This window comes from Aethalodelphis obliquidens, unplaced genomic scaffold (genome assembly GCF_003676395.1).
Source record: "Aethalodelphis obliquidens isolate GAN/ISIS:26980383/991018 unplaced genomic scaffold, ASM367639v1 scaffold2, whole genome shotgun sequence".
NCBI lineage: Eukaryota > Metazoa > Chordata > Mammalia > Artiodactyla > Delphinidae > Aethalodelphis > Aethalodelphis obliquidens.
In genome coordinates this window covers 2,792,806-2,816,194 of record NW_020837946.1, presented here as the reverse complement: position 1 = coordinate 2,816,194, position 23,389 = coordinate 2,792,806, and the positions used below count along the sequence as shown (strand labels likewise).

General features: G+C 49.7%; 1 protein-coding gene across 17 annotated transcripts in view; it reads left to right on the top strand.

The window, feature by feature from the left end:
- The first annotated feature begins 339 nt into the window (after positions 1–339).
- Positions 340–23,389, top strand: part of SCLY (selenocysteine lyase) — a 29,749-nt gene continuing 6,699 nt past the window's right edge. For 5 of the 17 annotated variants that reach the window (XR_003435010.1, XR_003435017.1, XR_003435022.1 and 2 more), the window contains exons 1-8: positions 341–500; positions 3,279–3,394; positions 9,336–9,436; positions 13,839–14,019; positions 17,263–17,390; positions 17,571–17,735; positions 18,751–18,857; positions 22,677–22,713. Coding sequence is in view for 13 of the 17 variants with exons in the window: in XM_027117083.1 (XP_026972884.1) it covers positions 412–500; positions 3,279–3,394; positions 9,336–9,436; positions 13,839–14,019; positions 17,263–17,390; positions 17,571–17,735; positions 18,751–18,857; positions 22,677–22,713 (924 nt within the window). In the remaining 4 variants the exon portion in view is untranslated. The other 12 variants (XM_027117035.1, XM_027117109.1, XM_027117066.1 and 9 more) reach the window with 11 other exon arrangements.

Sequence of the window (23,389 nt, the reverse complement as noted above, 5' to 3'; positions counted from 1 at the left end):
GGCCTCGGAGGACCGGGGCTCCCGCTCCAGCCGGGCGGAAGCACGCGGACCCCTCGCTCCCCGGTCGTCCCCGGGCCCCCGCCGCCCTCGCTCCCGGTGCCGCCTACCCGCTCACCGCCCAGGGCCAGCTCACAGCCTTTCCGCCCGCGCTCCGCCGCCGGGACCACGCCCCCTGTGACGCGCATGAAGTCCCGCCCCCAGCCCATCACCAGACGGCGCGCAGCCGGGGCCCCGCCTCCCGGCGGAGCGCCACTGAAGCGCGAGGATTGGCTGGGAGTGCGCACCTCAGCCAATCCGGACTCGCCCCGGCCCTCGCGGCCCCCCCCCGCCCCCCCCCGGTGGCGCTCCTGACAGTGACATGCTCTGCCGGTTGGGGCTGCGCCCGGGGCGGCCGGGCTGGGAGGGCTTGGGATGGAGGCGGCCGGGCCGCGGAGCAGGGACGCGCAGGGGCGAGCGGCGAGTCAGCCTGGCAGCCGAGCAGAGAAGAGCCCGCCAGAGAGGTGCGCTCCTTGAGCGGAAGGCAGGGGAAGCCGTCGGCGCCCTCCTCCAGGAAGCCCTCCAGGCGCCGCGTGGCGAGGTCTGAGGGTGGCGGCCGGCCGGTGGTCACTCCCCGAGGGAGGGGGCGGCCAGCTGGTGGTCACTTTCCAGGGGAGGGGTCCTTCCAGGAGAGGGGCCGCCAGCAGGCCGGTCTCTCGCGGGCATGAGGGTCCGCGCGGGGATGCAGCGCCGCCCGGCTGTCCGCGCGGGAGGCCTAAAGCAGGGATGAGCGCTGGGAGGACGAGCGGATGCGAGGCGTGGCCTGCGAAGGGCTCCGGGGAGGTGACGCTTGGGCTAAAACCTGAGTGACATCCAGGTGTGAGCCGCACAAGTTCTGGGAGCGAGCGCGCGGGGAAGAGGAAACCGCAGCAAAGGCCCCGAGGGCAGGAACGAGCCCTTGGGGTCCAGGGCAGCGAGGACTGCGGAGCGGAGGGGCTTGGGGCAGCTGTCCACGAGCAGAGCCGCAGAGTCCAGGAAGGACTTGGGGTGTCCTGGAGGTTTGAGAGGGGAGTGACGTCATTTAATTATATTACAAATTACTACTTTACATTTTAAAGGAATCCTTCTGGCTGCTTTGTAGGGAGTAGGGGTTGCAGGAAGCAGGGAAGCCAGTTGGGAATGTTTTGTCACAATCGAGGAGGGAGAGGCGGTGTGGACCGCAGTGGTGGCAGGGGTGGCGGGAGAAGGGTTTGTACTGAGAATAAACCGGGCAGTTGCTGATGCGTCCTCCGAGTAGGGGAGAGGTAGGGTTAAGAAGGATGCCCCGAGGCTGCTGGCCTGAGCACCTGGCAGAGTGGGGGTGAAGACCGGGGCGGGGGGGGCACTCCAGCCCACAGAGCTGTTCCAGCCTGCTGGGACCTTCCCTTGGGCGGGGGAAATGCATCTTTGTTTGTTTGTTTGTGAGTCTTCACCCTCAACCCAGGAATTTGTTAAATACTTTCTGGGTAGGAGGGGTAATCCTCTCTACCTGAGTATGAGGAACGGGTGTGTGTCTTTAAAATGTGGGTCCAGACCTAAATCTGCCATGTCTTTCATTAGGTCTCATTTGCTTGGAACTGAGAAAAGGGAGCTGGGAAAATGTACCGAGTGGAGAAGAGATTCGTGATGCCTTTTTCTTTTTGGTTATGAACCTAATAAAGTTTAGCTTTCCCGTGCAATATTGATAGCACTTTAAAGAAGTAACAAATAATGGGGCAGAGAAATCTCTGAAGTGTTCTGAAATTCAAGCTTTGAATTAACTCAGCCAAGCAGGAGATTGAAGAGCTGTGGTCACTAGTGGTTTGAGTCATTTTGGAATACTTACCATTGGAAGTGAGAGCGGAGTTAGGGGCACATGCAGATTTAAGACTCAACAGGACCCAGGGATTCCTAATACCCGGGTGGCCAAGGATGGCTGCTCAGACTTCCCAAGCCCCAAAGCCTTGTGCTTGGGCATCTTAGAGACAAGATGCTGCATTAAAACACTCCATGGGGGGGACTTCCCTGGTGGTCCAGTGGTTAAGAGTCCTCACTTCCATTGCAGGGGCCATGGGTTTGATCCCTGGTCGGGGAACTAAGATCCCACATGCTGCAAGGCGCGGCCAAAAAAAAAACACTCCATGGGTTAAAGAACCTGTGTTTTAACAGCCACCATTGGTAATTGTGTTTGAATTTTCATGTGGATTGGTTTAAATGCTATTGCTGATTTTAAAGTCAGGTAAAATAATTAATGGTATCTGGCAGGATTGCCTACTATTACATATTCCTGAAAGTTTTTGGTACTGGTAAAAAGATATACGGGTAAGTTTCACTTAGGGATCTTTCAGGGGCTGTGCGCTTTCTGTGACATTTGTCACCTTATAAATCAAGCCCCTACTCTGCGCCGGCCGTTGTGCTCAGTGTTGGCGACAGAGCTGGGAGGAAAACGGGAGCTTGTGGAGCTGCTGTTCTGTTACTTTCTGTTGAGATAGAGAATAAACAAGGAGCAAGTCTAGTGTGTTAGATGATGGGGTGCCTTGGAGAAACGGGGTGCCAGGGGGCACAGCCCTGGGGAGGAGGGCATGGGTGGCTGCAATTTTATTTAGAGCCCAGTTTGCCTCACAAGAAGGTCAAGTTGGAGCAAAGACCTAAAAAGTAAGGTGGGGTGTCAGTGTGGTCATTCTAGGCAAAGAAAACGGAAAGTGCAAAGGGAGGAGAAGCCTGCACATGCCCCCCACCCCGCAGAGGAGACTGCATCTCAGGGGAGGCAGAGGGGAGAGAGAGGGGAGCAGTGGGCGCCTAGATCACCCGAGCCTCACGCCATCGCAGGCACTGCAGGGAAATAAAGGAAGACTACTGGTGAAGTGGTGAAGTTGAAAAACCAGGGAAAAAGCCCTGAGGAATGTGCGGCTCCCTGGGACTGCAAGGTTCCCCTGCTTCCCTCAGGAGGAAGGTTGGAGTCAGGTAGGTAGCCCAGGCCCAGCGGACCACCCCTCCTACCAAGTGGTGGAAAAAAGTTTTGAAAGTCCAAAGGGACAATTTCCTAACAGTGATAAAGGAAACTAGCAAATACTATTGATAGATGGTTGGAAAACATGTATACATTTTCCATAAGTAATGAAGATGTGGAAATTTCTGAGCTTGTAGAATCCGGCACACGTAAATGCAGAGAAGCACCCCGACCTTGAATCATTTGCTCCTGTTGCTACGATAGACAGGGTGCAGCTGTGTTTCCAGATCTCACCTTCTTTTCCCTAATAGGCACGTCTTTATTTTCTCTCCAGCAGGAAAGTGTATATGGACTATAATGCAACCACCCCCCTGGAGCCGGAAGTCATCCAGGCCATGACTGAAGCCATGCAGGAAGCCTGGGGAAATCCCAGCAGCCCTTACGCGGCAGGTAATTCTAGAAGACACACGCAGATCAGAGATGTGGGGGGCAGAGGTACTCTTAGAGACACACGCAGATCAGAGACGTGGGGGGGCAGAGGTGCTCTTAGAGAAATTAGAGAATCCCACATGGGATGACTCGGTTTTGAATAGATTTTCTGTTAACTGCAAATCTTTAGCTGTAATTTTGGGTAGTTTTTTCCCGAGAAGTCCAAATTTGAGCCTTGTTGATACCATAATCTTTCATCTTTAACATACTCTCCTGTCGTCCTTTCCCAGATGCAAAAGCTGTCTTATTAAGAATTGTTTGTAGTGACAGTACCTGTTAAAACCCTGTCACATATCTGTCTCAGTCGACTGTTACAAAATTTGCAAAATAGATCTTTTACAACATCAGGATCACATAGAATCCTGGTCTTTTTTTAAAAATAAAAATTACTTTCAAATTCTTCAATTATAAATATTCTTATATGTTTCTCGTTTATTCTTGTTTTAATGTAGAGCATTAAATTGGAGGTCTTGGAAAAGAATTTGCTTCAAATCAGGAGTTACATGGCAGAGTCACGTTGTGTCTTTCAGACAGTGAGCTGAAGCTGTGTCTTATTTAATGCTTTATCAGGGATAATGAAGATAAACTATCTTAACTGTGGATCACTGATGAACTAAAGTAACTTTCAGACTACTGCCACGCCCTGGGATTTAGCAATACCTGTGTGCAAATTTATAGACTTTTGTGGGTTTTCATGTCGGTTTGCTTATTCAAAGCTTCACAGCTTGATAACTAAAAGCTTTTGCAAAATCAGATACTAGTCATTCATTAACTTTGTTGTTGGTTTATCTTATACATGTATTCTGGCTAATCTTCTGGACGTTGCCTTGTAGCTAATCTTTCCTCTAGTGAAACTGAAGTTTCTGACGCAGAAAACTGGAGAATCCAGAGAACAGTCAAGTGCTAATAAAAAGCATTTATCATGAAGAAATTTAGGAATAACCCTCAGGGAGAAATAACCCTTCTAGACCTGATGACGCCTGTCTGTCTGTGGATTGCATGTTGCCTTGACAGCCTTTGTTTCCACAAATTAAGAACCATAACTAAAAATGCATTGCAGTAATTCTCTGTTGACACTCAGGTAGAAATGGAAAAGAAAAAAAAAAAAGGAAAGAAAGAAAAAATCACCTGTATGGTAGAATGGTTTAATTATTTTCACAATATTATGATTTAATAATGATAATAATCCCTTGGAGGGTAATCTGTTTTAAGGCCAATATTAAGGCGGTGTGGGCAGAGTTCAGAAACCCGAGATGTTTTTTACTACCTCGCTTATAGCCTCAGTGTCCATCAGTCACGGATGGATCACATAAGTGGGCAGAGGCCCTGGCGTGAGTTCTGGTCGCCCTTAAAGCGATGGTGTGGACTGTATTGACGACCTAGGAGGAGAGTTGCAGCATTTGGCCCAAGTGGAAAATGCACGTTATAAATGTGCCGTGTGATTGATTCCCCTGCCCGCCACCCAAGAAAAAATTACGTAGAGCAAGTATGGCAGATGTATAGTTTTGCTGTGAGAAACTCCCAAATACCTGGAGATTAAACAGCTTGAAATTTATTTCTCTCACGGTCCAGGGCCCACGTGGCTGCTCAGCCACTACCAGAGATGCAGCTCCTTCTATCTTAGAGCTTCTTCCATCTTTAACGTGCACCTGCCCCTTGGGGTCAAGATGGCTCCTGCAGTTCAAGCCATCATGTAAGCAGTCCGGCCTGTGGGACGGAGAGAAAGAGGAGGAGAAAGGGCTGCCTGAGTCCTTCAGAGACACTTCTGGAAGTTGCAAGTACCACTCTGGCCTGTAGCCCATTGCCAGAGGTTGGTCCCATGGCCACGCATTGGCATTTCGGTTGCAGTGGAAGTTGGGAAATGGGCTCTAAATTCTTAACTCATCTAAGGCTTTCTTCATTTAAATGTGGCCTTAATTAAGATGTGTTCCAGCTGAAAATGCCTCCGTGGTAGGGAGGCAGAGTGGCAGCAAGGGCAGCCCCGACGCAGATGGGACGCACACCAGATGCTCCCACCGCAGTTGTCTTGGAGTAGCAGGATGGCAGGAGGTTTTGAGTATTTTCTTTTTGTATCATGGTATTTAATTCTTCTACAATCAGCATGCCTAGTGTAATGAGAAGAAAACTTTACTAAAGCCAAGCTTTTGTCTCTTCAGAACTCTTTCTTAGCTGACACGGCAGTACACACGCCGTGCTATGACGTTCCCCGGCTCACCCCCCAGCGCTGGTGGGTGCCTCTGGCTGTGGAAATGCGGGGAGGGTGTCACTGTGTGTACAGTGAGTTAGGTTGACGGTGCTCTCGCACGCACCCACTTTTCTTATTAGTGAGAACCTGCATGGTGGGTGGGGATCGGGGCTCAGGTTCACAGCTGAGGGCATCCGCTCTCAGAGTGGGCCAGCGGCCTGCAGCATCTCGGGCTGGTCCCCAGATGGAACCCAGCTCTCCTAGCCCTGGGTTCTGGGGTTTTCCCACCGTCACCCCTCCTGCTGCTGTCAGGGATTCCCTAGGGCCTTTTCCCCAGGTGTGTGGGGCTCACCTTCAAGGGCTTCAGTCCTCCCCCGTGAGTCGTGAGTCGTCCACTCAGCTTGCCTGGAGGGCGCTTACTCTGTGCCTGGTGGGTGGGGCAGCCAACAGACAAAGGTCCTGCTCTTGTGAGGGGCAGCAGGCAGGGCAGTTACAGATGCAGGTGTGTGAGGTGGACAGAGCCCTGTGGGGAGCAGTGAAGCCGATGAAGGGCACACAGTCTGGGGGAGGGGCCCCGCTTCACGGAGGATGACCCTGCTCTCGGATGACGTACGTTTGCAGACATGAGGAGGGGACACCTGGGGAGGCACTGCAGGCAGAGGGCTGTGGGTGACAGCAGGGGGTTCGGGGGTCCCAGGGGTTTGGGGGCAGTGCCACGCTGGGCTGTGGAGGCCACTGTGAGGTGAGGGCTGGCTCTCGTGGGCCTGGGGTGGAGTGCGTCTGGAGGGCCTGAGCAGAGGGGTGACATAACTGAGGTCACTCGTGAGACCCCACACTCTGGAAACGTATTAAGGACCCCAAAGAGCCTCTGCTTATGCATGCTTTGTCTGTAGATATTTGCCATATCAGAGCTTAACACTAAAACACTTTAAATAGATACATATCTATTCATTAAAGGCAACAATAATGAATCCATTACATGTTAACTTTTTTTTTATGAAAAAGAAACTATCTTTTCCAAAGCAGAGCAAATTTAGTGAGAAGAATGGCACTGTGGTACATGTTTGAAAATCTTCAAGGTCTGGATAAATAGAAGACGTTTGGGTCCCATACCTGGCTCTGTCTCCAGTCCATTGCAATATTCACATCACGTAGCCTCTGGAGGGCTTCCTTATATACCTGTGAGAAAATGGGTGTAAAAAAGGCAAATGATGTCTCAGCATTATTATGAAGATAGTTTTGACTTTGTGGACCCCCAGAGCTCCCCAGACCACACTTTGAACACAGGTGATTTAACCAATATTGGGTGAGTACCTACTGTGTGCCGAGCATTGTTCCCGGTGAGGGAAAAGCACAGAGCACAAAGAATTGTTGGGTTTTCAAGGCATTACTTTGGCCACTTTGTGGAGAATGGACCACAGTGGGGTCCGTGGAGTTGGGGTCATGCCAGGGGAATATCCCAGCAGTGGCCTTGACTCAGCTGGTGGCTGGGGCGGGGGGGCGGGGTGGGGTTGGATTCTGGATATTTTTGACAGCACATCCTACAGGATTTGATAATGGGTTGGGTGATGGGGTAGGAGAAAGACAGGGGCTTTCACCCTGGTCCCCTGGAAGGACTGAGATGCCGTTTACTTACTGAGAAAGGAAAGGCTGGGAGCCTTTGAGAAAGGAGCCAGTTTGAGGGGAGGGAGGCAGGCATTCAGCTTTGTTTGTTTGTTTTTGTTTTTAAATTTATTATTTATTTTTGGCTGCATTGGGTCTTCATTGCTGCACACGGACTTTCTCTAGTTGCGGCGCGCGGGGGCTATTCTTCGTTGCAGTGCGCGGGCTTCTCCTTGCGGTGGTTTCTCTTGTTGCAGAGCACGGGCTCTAGGCGTGCACGCTTCAGTAGTTGTGGCTCGCGGGCTCTAGAGCGCAGGCTCAGTAGTTGTGGCGCATGGGCTTAGTTGCTCAGCGGCGTGTGGGATCTTCCCGGACCAGGGCTTGAACCCGTGTCCCCTGCCTTGGCAGGCAGATTCTTAACCACTGCACCACCAGGGAAGCCCCCGGACATCCAGCTTTGAATGTGTGTAGTTTCAGATGCCTGTTGGACATCCAGGTAGGGTGAGTGGCGTCCAGAACAAGGTCTGGGTTGGCATTTTGGGCGTATGTTGATGTACAAGTTGTGGACATCACCTTCTTTTTTCTTGGGTAAACACTGTTTACCCTAAACATCTAGGAGCAGAACGGCAGGGTCAGATGGGAGGTGTAAGTTTGACTTCCTAAGGAACTGCTGTGCTATCTCCAAAGTGCTTGTACCAATTTCTGTTTCCACTGATGTGAATGAGAGTTTCGTTTTCTCCACATCCTCCTGACCACTTGGACTGGCCAGTCTCTTCATTTTAGCCGTTCCAATAGGTACATCACGGTGGTGAGGTAGCCCCCCGAATCCTTGTGTAGAAGGGTCTCCAAGACTGATCGATAAGTGGAAAGAGAAGTTTTTGCAAACCAGTTTGTAAATTATGAAACCCATTTTTGAAAAGGAAAAAGAAAACTCTGTGAAATGCTTATATGAAGGTCTACAGGCACATCGAAACAGGCTCTGGGGGCTACACGCCACATGGGCCACCCGATTGTCCTGGGAAGGGCAGTGGGGCATGGGCAGGGGACCTGCTGCTGTGGGATCAGCCCAGCATCCCCTCAGAGGGGGCTTCTCAGCAGAATCCTGGAAGAAGAGTGGGCCGTGAGCTGGTGGACGGGCTTTGAGCGGCACTCAGGAGGAGCTAACAGTGGACCAGGCCGGGGTCCTGCCCAAACTGACTGACATTTACTGCAGTCTTTTAAAGTATCACTGGTTGAAAGGACTGGGTTTCCTAGACACCCCAGACCTTCATTGCTTGTAATTAGAACCTACGCAATAGTCTTAAGGAGCATGTGGATTACTTTGTGTATTTATTTTTACCACATCTTTTTACATTTCTGTTTTTACGTATGTTTTATTATTTATTTGTTTATTTTAGTGGTACCTGCTCAGAAAAGTTTTTTTGTAAATAGGACTGAATAGTCAAAAAAGTTTGGAGTCTACTGGTCTACAGACTCAAAATGGCTATCAAAATTTTCAGAATTCCCACCCCAGAGCCTTTCTTTCTCGGCCGCATGAAGTTTGGTTCCTGTTTTCCTGCTCTCCAGTGAAACTGGGAGTAGCTGGGCTCCTAGCAGCTGTTTGAAAGCAAACGTGTCCCTGAGGCGGTGACCCTTCTCACTCCCTAGGGGACTGGCAGTATGGCATCGGGCTTTGTGTCGAGGCGTCACAAGTTCTATTTTTGCTTATTTTTGTTGTTTTGCAGCGTGATCTTAAGCAAATTATTCCATCCTTTCATTCTCCTGTCTTGACGGATGGGAAGCAAGGCAGATGGCCACAGCTTCCCCTCTCCCGTAGCATCCGGTAAGAAGAAAACCATGTCTCAGGGAATTTTAGGGTTCCCAGGTATCCTCCCATATTTGTTTCTGGCTCTTATAAGTTACTGAAATCTCAGTAGTTTTCACTGATTTGCTGACATCTTACAGCTGCCCCTTCGCCGAGTGGTTTCTGGTTGTAGCTCACGTTAGTGGAGCACGTTTTGTCTTAGAACTGCCCACTCAGATCTCTCACTCCTTCATGTCTGGTTGTTCTTTTAAACATGTGTTGATTGGACTTGGTGAAGCAAAGTTAATGAATTTCCACTTTGGTCCCTCAAGGTAGGAAGGCCAAGGAGATTATCAACGCAGCTCGGGAAAACCTTGCCAAGATGATGGGTGGGAGGCCTCAAGATATGATCTTCACTTCCGGGGGCACAGAGGTAAACAGTCTCAACAGTCTCGTGTTCTTTTAGCTGTAAGTTATTTTTTTAAAAAAGTAGAAGGTGGCTGCCTCTTGGTATTATTGTTTTTTAAAGAAAGAGTAATGCTTTGTCCTTGATATAATTAGCCAACAGTTATCCTATAAGTGAATTCCAGGGGGCTGATAGGATATTTGTTACATGACGTATAAATTAATTTGCTTTGCATTGCTATTTCAATAAAGAGAGTTTCCCCTTCATTTTGGCCTGTAATCATTCCTTCGAATCCCACTAAGTTGCTTACCTTGTTAAGAGTGTGAGGTTTCCGGTCAGAATGGCCATCATCAAAACATCTACAAATAATAAATGCAGAGAGGGTGTGGAGAAGAGAGGACCCTTCTACATTGTTGGTAGGAATGTAAATTGGTGCAGCCACTATGGAGAACAGTATGGAGGTTCCTTAAAAAACTAAAAATAGAACTGCCATATGACCCAGCAGTCCCACTCCTGGGCATACATCTGGAAAAGACAAAAACTCTAATTCGAAAAGATACGTGCACCCCAATGTTGATAGCAGCACTATTTACAATAACCAAGACATGGGAACAACCTGAATGTCCATGGACAGATGAATGGATCAAGATGTGGTACATATATACATATATACACGATGGAATATTACTCAGCCATAAACAAAGAATGAAATAATGCCATTTGCAGCAACATGGATGGACCTAGAGATTGTCATACTGAGTGAAGTAAGTCAGACAGAAAGACAAATATAATGTGATATTACTTATATGTGGAACCTTAAAAAAATGATATAAATGAACTTATTTACAAAACAAATAGACTCACAGACACAGCAAACAAACTAAGGGTTATCAAAGGGGAAACGGGGGAGAGATAAATTAGGAATTTGGGATTAACAGATACACACTGCTTTATATAAAATAGACAACCAACAAGGACCTACTGTATAGCACAGGGAACTATTTTCAGTATCTGGTAATAATCTGTAATGGAAGAGAATCTGAAAAAGAACATATATATAATGGAATCACTTTGCTGTGCACCTGAAACTAACACAACATTGTAAATCAACTCTACTTCAATTAAAAAAAAAAAAAAGAGTTTGAGGTTTGACCCAATTTCAAAGGTACTTATTTTTAAATGGATAGAAGATACTCAGTGACAATGTGATGAAGTCAAGGTCTCTACTCAGTTAGTAATTCTCACCATCTCATTTTCTTACTGGAGAAGAAGGTCATCCACAGGTGATGTGACTGTCCACATAAAAAACCAAGAGAATCTGCAGCTAGATTATTAGAGTTAGTAAGTAAATGCAGCTAAGTTATTAGATAAAAAAAGCAATTGTATTTTAATGTACCAGCAACAAACAGGTATTTACCAGAGCACCAAAAATATCAAATACTTAGGAAATAAATCTAGTAAAAAAGCTTTTGTAAGACACCCGCACACACACGTTGGGAAAGGAATAGAAACATTACCGAGAGCCTTCAAAGAAGTTCTAAAGAAATGCAGTGTATACCATGTTCACAGATGGGAAGACGCAGTGTGATAAATACGTCAGCTCTTTCCAGACTGATCTGTAGATTCAAAGCAACTTCAGTCAAAATGCTGACTCTTTTCTGATGGAATCTCGCAAACTAATTTATATGGAAATACACAATGCCAAGAATAGCCAAATCTTCTTCAAGATTAAAAACACCGTGAATTGTTCTGCTAATTAAGGCAGACGGTCTTAGGGCAGGAGAGACACGAGGCCCGAAACAGGGCCATACCTGGATGGGTCCTTGTCACGTTGACAAGGCCTGGCCTTTGTGATGTTGAAGAGATGGATTTCTTAGATAAAATACAGAAAACTTTAATCATAAAAGAAAAGGTCGATAAATTCTACCACCACCACCACCACTAAACAATTTGTAGTTCATCAGAAAACCCTGAAGGAAATCAGAAGACCAGCCTGACAGTGGGTGAAGATGGTAGAGAAATGGGCGAGAAAAGTGAATATGCACCTCACAGAGAAACCCATGTGGTCTCTACGTGGGAGAAGGTACTCAGCCTCATGAAGTGATCAGAATACAAGGGCAAACGACAACATGGGTTGCCTCTGCCCACCCATCAGGATGGTAACAATTAAGAAGTCCAACGACAAGAAGTGTTGACAAAGGATGCACAGCAGCGAGCACGCACGGTGCTGGCAGGAGTGCAGGCTGGAAACCGTTCTGGAAGGTGGGTGGGCATCACCTCGTGAAGTCGAGGCCACGCCACCCCGTCAGCCAGCAGCTCCTCTCAGGTACGTACCATAGAAGAAGGGGGCACGTGGGCAGCAGGGGCAGGCAGGAGAGACTGGCGGCAACGCAGATGTCCCTGCAGATAGCATGGACCGATATTCACACCTCTGATGCAGTCCCGGGTGGAAGGGTACCACACAGTCCCCTGCAGCAGCAGCGCGGAGGGATCGTGAGTGTGGAGCGGCGGGCGTCAGCCAGAGGCTATGCTGAGCCGGGCCCGGGCCGAGCCAAGCTGGCCAGAGGGGAGGGGAGCTGCCGCCAGGCCCCTGGGCACCGACCACCCCCCAGGACCAGACTCCTGGTGCCCCGCAAGGGGCCGCCCCTGCTGCCCTGTGGGCCGTCCTGGTCTTGCCTGGGGCCAGGTGCTGAGGGGCCTGGTGGCCTGGGGGCACGTGGTACGTTTTTAGTTGCGACGGAGGCTGCTGTGCTCCCAGTGCCACCTGGGCGCTCAGCATGGAGTCCTGTGCCCTTTGGTACCTGCAGGTGGAGGCGGCCCATGGGAGGGGCCCAGGCACCTTCGTCGCGTTCACGGTGGATTGGCTCAGCTTTGACCTGAGGTGTGCGGCCCCCGAAGGCCCTCCTTTCCGGACCAGGAGTCGCTGTGTTTTCTGCGAGGGGGTGACCTGGGACTTTAAAGGGCCATCCACCTTCAGAGGGACACATCCAGCCTTCCATCCTGGCCGTCTCCTCCCCTTCATCTGGTTTGCTGCGTCTCAGACCTGGGTGAGCCCTGCCGTCGGCTGCCTGGTCCTCCATCAGGGCCACCTGTTGGACTCTCAGTGCCTTTCAAGTCCTCTGAGCACCGGCTGACCGTGTGTGGGTTCCTCAGCACCCAACAAGCAGCAGCCACCGCCTTCCCGCTGGGTGGCGCCTTTAGACACACGAATAGGTTGGATCTTCAGTTGAGAAAAAAATTAATTCAGTCCAATTCCATTCATTTGAAGGTCAAAAAGAGGCAAAATTAGCAAAATCACTTAGGGATCCTTACCTAGGGAGGAAAAGCATAAAGAAAAGCAAGGAAATGATTACCGTGCGAATCAGCGTGGAGGTAGCTGGCATGGGGGTGGGGCAGTGATTGAGGGCGGGTGCGAGGTGTTCCCTGGTGTGGGTCCTGTTTTCGTCTTGACCCAGGTCACGGTTACTCAGGCCTTCACTGTCATACTTTCTCATGAAACTTACATTTCTGTTTTATACACTTTCCTGTGTGTATGTTGTATTTAGCAGTAAGAGAAAAGGTCCTTAAAAGCAAAAATCTCCCACCTATCCCCTCAGTTATCCACTTCCTCTCCCTACAGGAGACCAGTAGTAGTTTCTGTCGAGTCCTGCAGAGATAGCCTTTGCCTTAAAAACAGATTAAGTGTGTAGATTTATATATTCTTTTCTCCTTCCCTTTCTACCTCTTCAAGGGTTTGGGGGATGTATAAGCAAATGTGTATGTTTCTCGCCCTTTTTATACAAATGGTATGATACTGCATATAATGCCCGCTACCTGTTTTCATTTAACAGGTGCTTTGAGATCTCTGGCATCAGCCCTTAGGGCGTTCCCTCTGTGCTCTTACATCTGCTCGGTGTCCACTGAACAAGTCCCCTTATGGATAGACGTTGAAGGGTTTCCTAAGGTTTTGCTGTTACGTCATTGTACACTTAACCGGTAACCGTTTACATCCATCATTTTGCTTCTGTGCAAGTGTAGCTGTGGGATCAAGTCCAAGAACTAGACTTCCTGGGTCAGCGGGCCTGTTTGATAGATACGCCAGATGGCCCTTAACAGAGGTCGTGCCAGCTCACGTTCCCACCAGCAATGGGTGCCTGGGCAAAATATTCTTTCTTGACAGATTTAGAAAATTTTTAAAATGCGTAATGTTGCTTAACAAAAAGCGTGCGTAATCCACCGGAAACGAATTCTGATATTTTTGCAAGTTGAAAACCCCCAAATCTTTGTAGTTCGGCCTTTCAGAAGGTGCAGCTCAGGAGCTGGTTTTCTTTGAGACCATTTTTCTTTTTAAATGTTAGCTACAAAGGAAACTACAGATGAGAGAGATTGTTACTCTGAGTCTCCCCTTAGCATAGTTTTCGTAAATGATTTTTCTGCTCTGTCTCTGCAGTCAAATAATTTAGTAATCCATTCTGTGGTGAAACATTTCCACAAAATCCATGCCGCAGTGGGGGACACGGCCGAGCGTCCCAGCCCAGTGGAGGGGGCCCTGCCTCACATCATCACCTGCACTGTGGAACACGACTCCATCCGCCTGCCCCTGGAGCACCTGGTGGAAGAACAAGTGGCCGGTGAGTGGGCAGCTGGCTGAGGTGTGGCGACCCGGGGGCCCTCTGGCGCTTGGGCTGCCTGGCTGTGCCCAGGGGCAAAGGTTACGAGGCCTGTCCTTCCAGATTTTCCCTGAGGGAGAAATCAATCACCAGTGCGTGGAACTGGTCGTTTATCACCGCATGAGATGTCAGACTCTTGTACAGGATACATAGGTGCATATCTAACAGCATGCCTATAGATGCTAACCCGTGCTTCTCGTTGTTTGATTTTAATGATTGAATCTTGGCTTGCACTCCCTCTGGTAGAAAGAAAGTGGATCCAGTAGACATCAAGTTCTGGTGGTAAAAACAAGAATAAATGCAAAAAAACAAAACAAAACAAAACAAAACGAAAAAGAATAAATGCACCCCTGCTGGGAGCCTGTTAGCTCAGCAGAGAGGAGGTGAGGGCCTCCCAGGGTGAGGGGAGCAGAGATGGGGGGGTGCTGGGGCCCCACCGGGAGGTGCACTGGGCCAGGCAGTCTGAGGGGCAGGTGGAGCCTCTGCCCAGCAGTGGCAGTGGCCCTGGCTACTTCTGGTCCTTTCACATGTCCTGTGATGTGACATCCTAAGACATAGGGTATAGATACTAGCTTTTGGAAACGTAAGAGACATATTTCCCAAGACAGCCAGGGTTGACCTCTCCTTGGAATAAGACTGGTTTTCTACGAAGCATTTGCCTTCTTACCTTATCTGCCTGGAAACCTGAAGGGGAGGCAGGCGAGAGTGTTCTTATCTTAAAGGTAAAGGATGGCTTCCCTGGTGGCGCAGTGGTTGAGAGTCCGCCTGCCGATGCGGGGGACACGGGTTCGTGCCCCGGTCTGGGAAGATCCCACGTGCCGCCGCGGAGCGGCTGGGCCCGTGAGCCATGGCCGCTGAGCCTGCGCGTCCGGAGCCTGTGCTCCGCAACGGGAGAGGCCGCAACAGTGAGAGGCCCGCGTACCGCAAAAAACAAAACAAAACAAAACGATAAAGGAGTGTGCCAGAGCTGCTCGGTTTGACTGGGAGCCTTGTTACCACTTTTCCCCTTTGGCCACTGGAAAGGGTTTTCTCTTTTTGCGCCACTCTAACTAAAAAACAGGTCCAACCTTCTTGTTTAAACTGTCCTTCCTTTTAATCCCTGGTGCCTTTTTTCTGTGTCTCAGGTACAGGGAAGGGCAACTTAATACATTGTTATTGGTTGCTGTTACATTTTGCCTCTTGTTTAAAATTGTACAAGTTTTTACAAAGAATAGATGCGCACCTAAAGATCACAGAAGGGCTTCAAGCATTGCTGTAAAGTGGAGGCTCTTCCCCGCCGCCCCCAGTCCGGCTCCTCAGAGGCAGCCGCCCCTCAAGTCTGCCTTCAGGTTTTTTCGTGGTTGTGGCATTATCATTTTAATTACTTCCACGTTAATACTTATAACTTACACACATAATCTCCATTTCTTAGTTTATTAACTCAAGCATCTATTTGTTGACTCCCTGGTGTAAAACAGGGACTTGACCTCAACTGTCTCACACCCCTCCACCTCCACGCTGTCCAATTGTTGCTGTTGTTGTTTTTTACTATATATGTCAGCTTTATGGAGATGGAACTCACGTATGATACTTTTCACCCGTTTGAAGTGTACGATTCGGTAGTTTTTAGTGAATTCACAGAGTTGTGCAACCATCCCCACAGTCGATTATAGAGCATGTCCTGACCCTCAGAAGAACCTCTCATCTGTTAACTGTAACTCTATTTCCCTCAACCCTGGGCAACCACTAATACATTCTGTCTCTGGAGATTTCCCCATTCTGGACTTTCATATGAATGGAGTCATGTGATATGTGGTCTTTCGTAATTGGCTTCTTTCACTTAGCATCATGTTTTCAGGGTTCATCTGCATTGTAGCCTGTGTCAGTATTCCATTCCTTTTTATGGGTGAATAATATTCACATTTTATCCATTCGTCAGTTGATGAACATTTGATGGACATTTGATGCTATGAATAATGCCATTGTGAGCATTTGTGTAGAAGTCTTTGTGTGGACGAATGTTTTTGTTTCTCTTGAGTATATACCCAGGAGTGGAATTGCTGTGTCATGTGGTAACTCTGTTTCACCTTTCGCAGTATCTTGGTGTTTAACCCTAACCTCTGTATCCCGCAGTAGCTGCACCGTTTTCCATTCCCACCAGCAGTGCCTGGGGCTCCAGTTTCTCCATGTGTCCTCACCAACATGTGTTAGTGTCTGTGTTTTCCGTTACAGCCGTCCTAGCGGGTGCGAAGCGGGAGCTCATGGGGGTTTTGATCTGCGGCTCCCTGAGGGCTGATGATGTTGAGCAGGTGCTCATAGACTTAATAAAAAGACAGAAGTCCTGGCCGGAGCTGCCTTTCCTTTGCTCCCGTTTGAGTCCGGTAGTGGAGGCACCAGCTCCGCCCTTCTCTTGCTGCCCCACACCACCCGCCCACCCCGGAGCCCGCCTGCTGTCGAGGCCAGCGCTGCTGCCACCCACTTGCTGGGTATGAGGCGGGGTCCTCGTCCCTCGGAACCTGGTCCCCTGCCTGCCTCGGCAGTCGGCCCCCACCCTGCTCTCCACAAGTGCACCCTGAACGTGGGTGGCCTCTGGATCCTTTCCTACTTTCTGTGGAGTCAGTTCTCGCCTATCAGTGTCCTGGGTGGGTTCTCCCTGATGCTGTTAGTCTAATGACATCATCTTTCTGTATTCTGGGCATTGCTCAAAATTCCTTGTCCACAGGTGGTCGCCCTTATTGAGAAATATATCCGTTCTCTCGTTTCCGTGGGACCTTGAGGGGAAAGTGGGTGTGTTTGTCGTCACCATTTTGAACCCAAACCTCCATTTGGTCACGCCTCGTTGTTTTCCATCTGCAGTAGTAGGATTCTGGGTGCCTGGAGCAGCGCCTGGCACACGGTAGGTGCTTAGCAAAGGCTGGGTCAGTGCCGAGTGAGGGAAGGTTAAGTACTTAGCGCCTCAAGATGCTCCCATGGACTGAGGGTGTCTCAGCTGCTTGCGGGTCCCTTAGAGGCGGAACAGGGTGTCCCCAGACAGCCCCCCAGCTGAAGCTCATTGACGAAGCCTTCAAGCCAGTTGTCTGTGGGCGGGGCGATAAAGGGGCTCCTATTCCTTCTTCATAGTTTTCTGAACCTTTATGATAAACTGCTTTTTTCACTGTGTCTAAGTAAACGTTCCAGAAAGGATACTTTGTGGGTTTGACCTCATGCTTGTGTCTTATTCCTCAGAGGTCACCTTTGTCCCCGTGTCCAAGGTGAATGGGCAGGTGGAGGCTGAGGACATCCTGGCGGCCGTCCGCCCGGCCACGTGCCTCGTGACCATCATGCTGGCCAATAACGAGACAGGCGTCATCATGGTGAGTCGCGGCCCCTCTTAGGAAGATAGAGCGCGGACCCTGGCTTCCCAGACCCGCCTCTTCTTTCCCCTGCTCTTCAATCCGGGAACCTTTCGGTGCATCCTCATTAACAACTCCTCATTTCCCTCATTCCGTCTTCATCAAATCAACACACTCAGCCGTGTGTTTCTCCCTCTCCAGCCGGTGCCTGAGATTAGCCGGCGAGTCCGAGCCCTGAACCAGCAGCGGGCGGCGGGCGGGCTGCCGGGGGTGCTCGTGCACACGGACGCCGCCCAGGCCTTGGGGAAGCGGCGCGTGGACGTGCGGGACCTGGGCGTGGACTTTCTGACCGTCGTGGGCCACAAGGTGCGTCCGTCTGCCTTCCTGCCCTCCTGCCGGGGAGACGCCTCGATGCCCGGGAGGCTCACCTGCGAGCAGAGCCCGCGGCCCCGCTCATCCTCCGTCACCGGTGCACCCGGCGCACATGCCCAGCGAGGCCCTGGGTCATGGTGATGGGCAGACCGCGGCCCCGCCCTCGGCAGCTCAGAGGAGAGCCCGGCAGAGCTAGGATGCCGAGGGCTGAGTGCCCACCGGGAATGCTGGGCAGGGCAGCTCATAGGGGGTAGGAGGGGAGGCCAGGCAAGGCCTTCGGCGGAGGGGGGAATGGTTGGGGGAGAGGCGGGGTCGGGGGAAGGATGGGGGGAGTGGAGGTCACAGGTGGGTTTAGCCTGGGAGTGAGTGAGCTCTGCAGCATGGAGAGTGTGTGCAGACCCCTCCTCAGCCCACTCACCCCCGCACCCAGGGACGGAAGATGCAGGGTTCAAGAATGATGGCTTCTCTAACTTGACTTAAACTGTGGCTCTGAGTGTGAGGTTGTGGTTTTCACAGCCCTCATCTCTAGGGTGTGCTGGGGAAATAGTTAACAGTGAAGACCCTTCTGAAGCTTTTGCTCATCTTTCCAGCAGCTGACTAGAAGCTGGATTATTTTTAGTAATTTCCCCTCAGCTGGTTCCCAAGGGAGTGAGGTGCTGGCCTGACATGGGGGCCCTTGAGATTTCTAGCTAATGTGGATTTGAGAGCATGGAGTCATCTGCAGGACAGCCCTTGGCCATCTCTCTCTCCAGCCCCTCTCCTTCACAGAGTCTCCCACGCGCCGTGCAGGTGCTCTGCTGCCCCCGAGCTGGGGGCCAGAGTCCAGCACCTGCCCCCACCCAAAGGCTTCTGTGACCCCTGCGTGTCTGCAGTGGGGATGGGTGGCCACCTGCGGGACCGGAGGAGGCGGGCCTGGACGTCATAGAGTATCTCTGTGGGCCTCTCAATACATATATGGAAAAGGTCCCCAGAAGGTTCTTGTTGAATAAATGACTGACTTTTCTTTCAGTTTTATGGCCCCAGGATTGGAGCACTTTATGTCCGAGGGCTTGGTGAACTCACCCCTCTGTACCCTATGCTGTTTGGAGGTGGACAAGAACGGAATTTCAGGCCAGGGTAAGGTAGAAGTTTAACGAGGTGTCTGGGCCGCTGGCTGTGTTGTCTGTATGTAGGGCAGTGGCTCTCCCGTCTCTTGGGAGCACGGTGATAGCACAGCACTCTCATCTCCACTGAGTCAGACGTGGCTCCACTGGCCGGTTCTACACTTGGGACTCACAGATCTGCAGTCTCGTTGGGGATGATTCAAAGCAGATGAAGGAAGTCTCTTTCAGCTGCTTCAAAGCATCCAGTTCCTTTTGTTATTTTGGCCCAGCCCACCAAAGAGGTGCTGCCGGAGCCCCCCGGCTGAGATGTGCTGCCCTTCTCTTGACTATGGGGTGAGCACCTGGTTTCCTCTCTGAAAGCGCCTGTGTCCCTGTGACCTGCAGGGGTGTTTTAACCAGGGAATGAGGTGGCACCAGCACCACACGTGTTGTCAGAAACTTGATAACAAGAGGAAGAAACAGACAACATGTGGTGAGTCCCCTAGGGTTTCTCTTGCTTCCTTTATTCCAGAATTAGAGCAGAAGAAGCCCGCAACTCAGAAACACCAATAAGGGCTGATGAAAAATGCCCAAGAAAGCCCTCTCTCTCCAGCCAGTGGACCAGGGAAAGGAGAGCCTAGCAATACAGAGAACTTTTAGACAATACCTGCCCTTCTCCAGCCCGTCACCATGGTAAACTGCTGCTACCCCCACCTGTGCCACAAAGGAGAGTAGGGAGCCCAGACTTCACCCACACAGGCTGTGACAAGAGCCCCACGCCCCGCCTGTGTCAGACAGGGCCTAGTGAAGAGCCAGGACTTTTGCCCCACCACAGTCATGCACCCCACCAAGGTGTCAGTGGAGACCACGTGGGCACCCTGGGCTTCCACCCATACCCATCACTAACATCTCCTCTTGGATGTTGACACGGGCCGAGGAGGGAACCTGGACATCTGCCCCCGCTTGGCAGTAGTCAGTTGGCACACTCCTTCCAGAGGAAGGTCAAAAAAAGACAGCTAATACGGAAGGGTTAAGAAGCATCCAGATTCATAATGACATAGGGCTGTCCAGGTTTCAACTGAAAATCGTTCATCATACTGAGAACCAGAAAGATCTTAAAGAAAAAAGACGATCAAGAGATGCCAACACTGAGATGACAAAGATGTTAGAATTATCTGATAAGAGATTTTAAGGCAAACACAATAAAAATGCTTTAATGAGCAATTATGAACACCCTCGAAACAGAAGAAATAGAAAGTGTCAGCAAAGAAGAAGAAATGTAGAGAAGAACCAAACAAATTTTAGAACTAAAAACTACAACAGCCAAAGTGAAAAGCTCAGTGGACAGGCTCACCAGCAGAATGGGGCAACAGAGGAAAGAGTGAACTGAAAGAACAATAGAAGTAACCAATATAAAAAACAGACAGGAAGTAGACTGGAAGAAGATTGAACAGAGCCTCCGGGGACCTGTGGGACTATAGCAAAAGATCTAACATTCATTTCGTTGAGGTCCTGGAGGGACAGGAGAAAGAGGGTGGGATGAAAAAGAACTTGAAGAAATAATGGCTGAAAACTTCCCAAATTTGGCAAGAGACATAAACCCACAGATTCAAGAAGCTGAACAAAACCCAAACAGGATAAACCAAAAGAAATCTACCCTAAGACATAAATAGTAAACTTCCATAAAAGAAAGACAAAGAAAAATCTTGAAAGCAGCCAGAGGAAAGAATAAATAACACCTTATCTGTAGGAAAAAAATAATTTGAATGACAGTAGATTACTATTCTGAAGCCATGGAGGCCAGAGAAAGTATGCAAAAATTTTCAAGTGCTCAAAGAAAAGAACTGTCAAACCAAATTAAAAACACAGCAGAAATATCCTTCAGGAACGAAGAGGAAATCAAGACATTCTCAGATGAAAGAGAAAACTAACAGAATTTGTCACCAGAAAACCTATGCTAAAAATGACTAAAGAAGTTCTTTACACAGAAAGGAAACAGTAAAAGAAGGAACCTTGGAACATCAGAGAGAAAGAGCATGGTAAACAAAAATATGGGTAAATAGGGGGCTTCCCTGGTGGCGCAGTGGTTGAGAGTCCGCCTGCCGATGCAGGGGATGCGGGTTCGTGCCCTGGTCCGGGAAGATCCCATATGCCGCGGAGCGGCTGGGCCCGTGAGCCATGGCTGTTGAGCCTGCGCGTCCGGAGCCTGTACTCCACAACGGGAGAGGCCACAACAGTGAGAGGCCTGCGTACCACAAAAAAAAAAAAAAAAAAAACGGTAAATAAAATAGACTTTCCTTCTCTTCAGTTTTCTAAATTATGTTTGATGGCCTAAGCAAAAATCATAGCACTGTCTGATGTGTTTCAAAATGTATGTGGAAGAAATATTTAAGATAATTATATTATGAATGGGGGAGGGTAAAGGGATGTAAAAGGAGGTGGTAAGGTTCCTGTTCTTCACTTGAACTTCTGAAAACTGTTTAAGTAACCCACAGAAAGGTAGGAAAAAGAAAACAGAGAAAAAATAAAATGGAAGACTTAAGCCCGAACATCAACAATTACATTAAATGTAAATGGTATAAATATACCAATTAAAAGGCAGAGATTGGCAGAATAAAAATTTTAAAAACTGATCCAACTATATGCAGTCTATAAGAAACTTGCTTCAAATATAGCAAGAGGCAAGTTAAAAGTAAAGGTTGGAAAAAAGTGTATCACACTAACGTTAATCTAAGGAAAGCAGGAATGCCTATATAACATGAGATAAAGGAGACTCCAGAGCAAAGAAAATAGAAAATTACCGGGGATGGGGGAGGCAGGGGGAATTATATAATGATAAAAGGATCAGTCCACCAAGAAGACATAGCAATCCTAATGTGGATGCACTAAACAGTAGAGCTGAAAAGTATGTGAGGAATAAAAAAACCAAACTAAACTGAAAGGAAAAATAGACAGATCCACAATTATAGATGGAGACTTCAACACCCTTCCCTCAACAATGGATAGAACAACTAGACAAAATTGGCTAAGGTGTAGAAGAACGCAATAACACCCATCAACCAACAGGATCTAATCAACCTGTTTGGAACACTCCACCCAACAACAGCAAAATACACATTCTTTTTTTTTTTTTTTTTTTTGGCAATACGCGGGCCTCTCACTGTTGCGGCCTCTCCCGTTGCGGAGCACAGGCTCCGGACGCACAGGCTCAGTGGCCATGGCTCACGGGCCCAGCTGCTCAGCGGCATGTAGGATCCTCCCGGACCAGGGCACGAACCCATGTCCCCTGCATCGGCAGGCAGACTCTCAACCACTGCGCCACCAGGGAAACCCGAAGAGTAGTTTTTCAGTTTGTTACATCAGTGTATGGGAACCACTGGTCTTCGGGGGTGTTCCTGTCCCCTCCTGCACAGCCCCCCTGAACACACACACTACGCCCCAAGTCTGTAGTAACAAAAGATTCATCCCATATTACAGTTGAGAGGCTTCAGCTGAAACGTCACCTGAAGGGAATGGAGTGGGGAGTGAGTTCCTCAGACCCTCACCTGGTTTGGCAGGGAGACCAAAGAGGGGGGCTCTGGGGCCTGCAGTCGGAGGAGGGCTTTCTCCTGGGTAGGAGGTGGGTCCAGGTAGAATTGTCACGTGGACACCCACTGTATGTTGCCCACAGTGGGCCACATCTACTGTCCCTGGGCGATGACGAGGGTTCGGGGGCTGGCAGCTGCCCTTATTTAGGAAAGATGTTGGTGTGACTTTATTTGAACACCTGACTTTCAGATAGACAGGATTCCTTCCAGGGATGTCTGTTAATCGCTTTGCATGGAAATAGGATTGAATCCTTTGTCTCTTACAGGACAGAGAACACCCCGATGATTGCCGGCCTTGGGAAGGTAAGCCTTGGTGACCTCGGACAGCTGAAGCCGTTGCGTTGTCCATCGATGTCTTCCTCCTGTGTTTCCACCTCACTCTCACACCACTGCCACACTCACCACACTTCTGACACCAGATGTGCGGGGTTGGGGGTCCCCACCCAGCAATTCTGTGGCACCAGCTGAGTTTCCTACAATTCAATTCTGACACTGTCTACCCAGAGTTACTGTCAGAGCCCACAGGCTAAGGGCTCAGTTGTGGGCACCCACAACTTCAGATGCCAACTGCCACCCGCACTTCTGACCAACCAGCTGTGAATCAGAGGTTCCCATGGCCCCTCCTTGAGTTCAGTGTATTTGCTAGAACAGCTCACAGAACGCAGAGAAACTAGAGTACTGATTTATTATGAAAGGATATGATAAAGGGTACAGGTGAACCTCCAGAAGGAAGAGAAGTGTAGGGCAGGGGATGTGGGAAGGGGCTTCCACGCCCTCTCCAGGCACCAGCCTCCTAGCACCTCTGTGGTCAGCAACCTGGAAGCTCTCTGAACCCACACTGTTGAGGTTTCTGTGGAGGCTTTGATCAGTCATCAACTCCGTTTCCAGCCCCTCTCCCGCCTCTACAAAAATTCCAGGCTTCTAATCAGGACTCGGTGACCAGCCCCTATCCAGGAGCCCACCCGGGGTCGCCTCATTA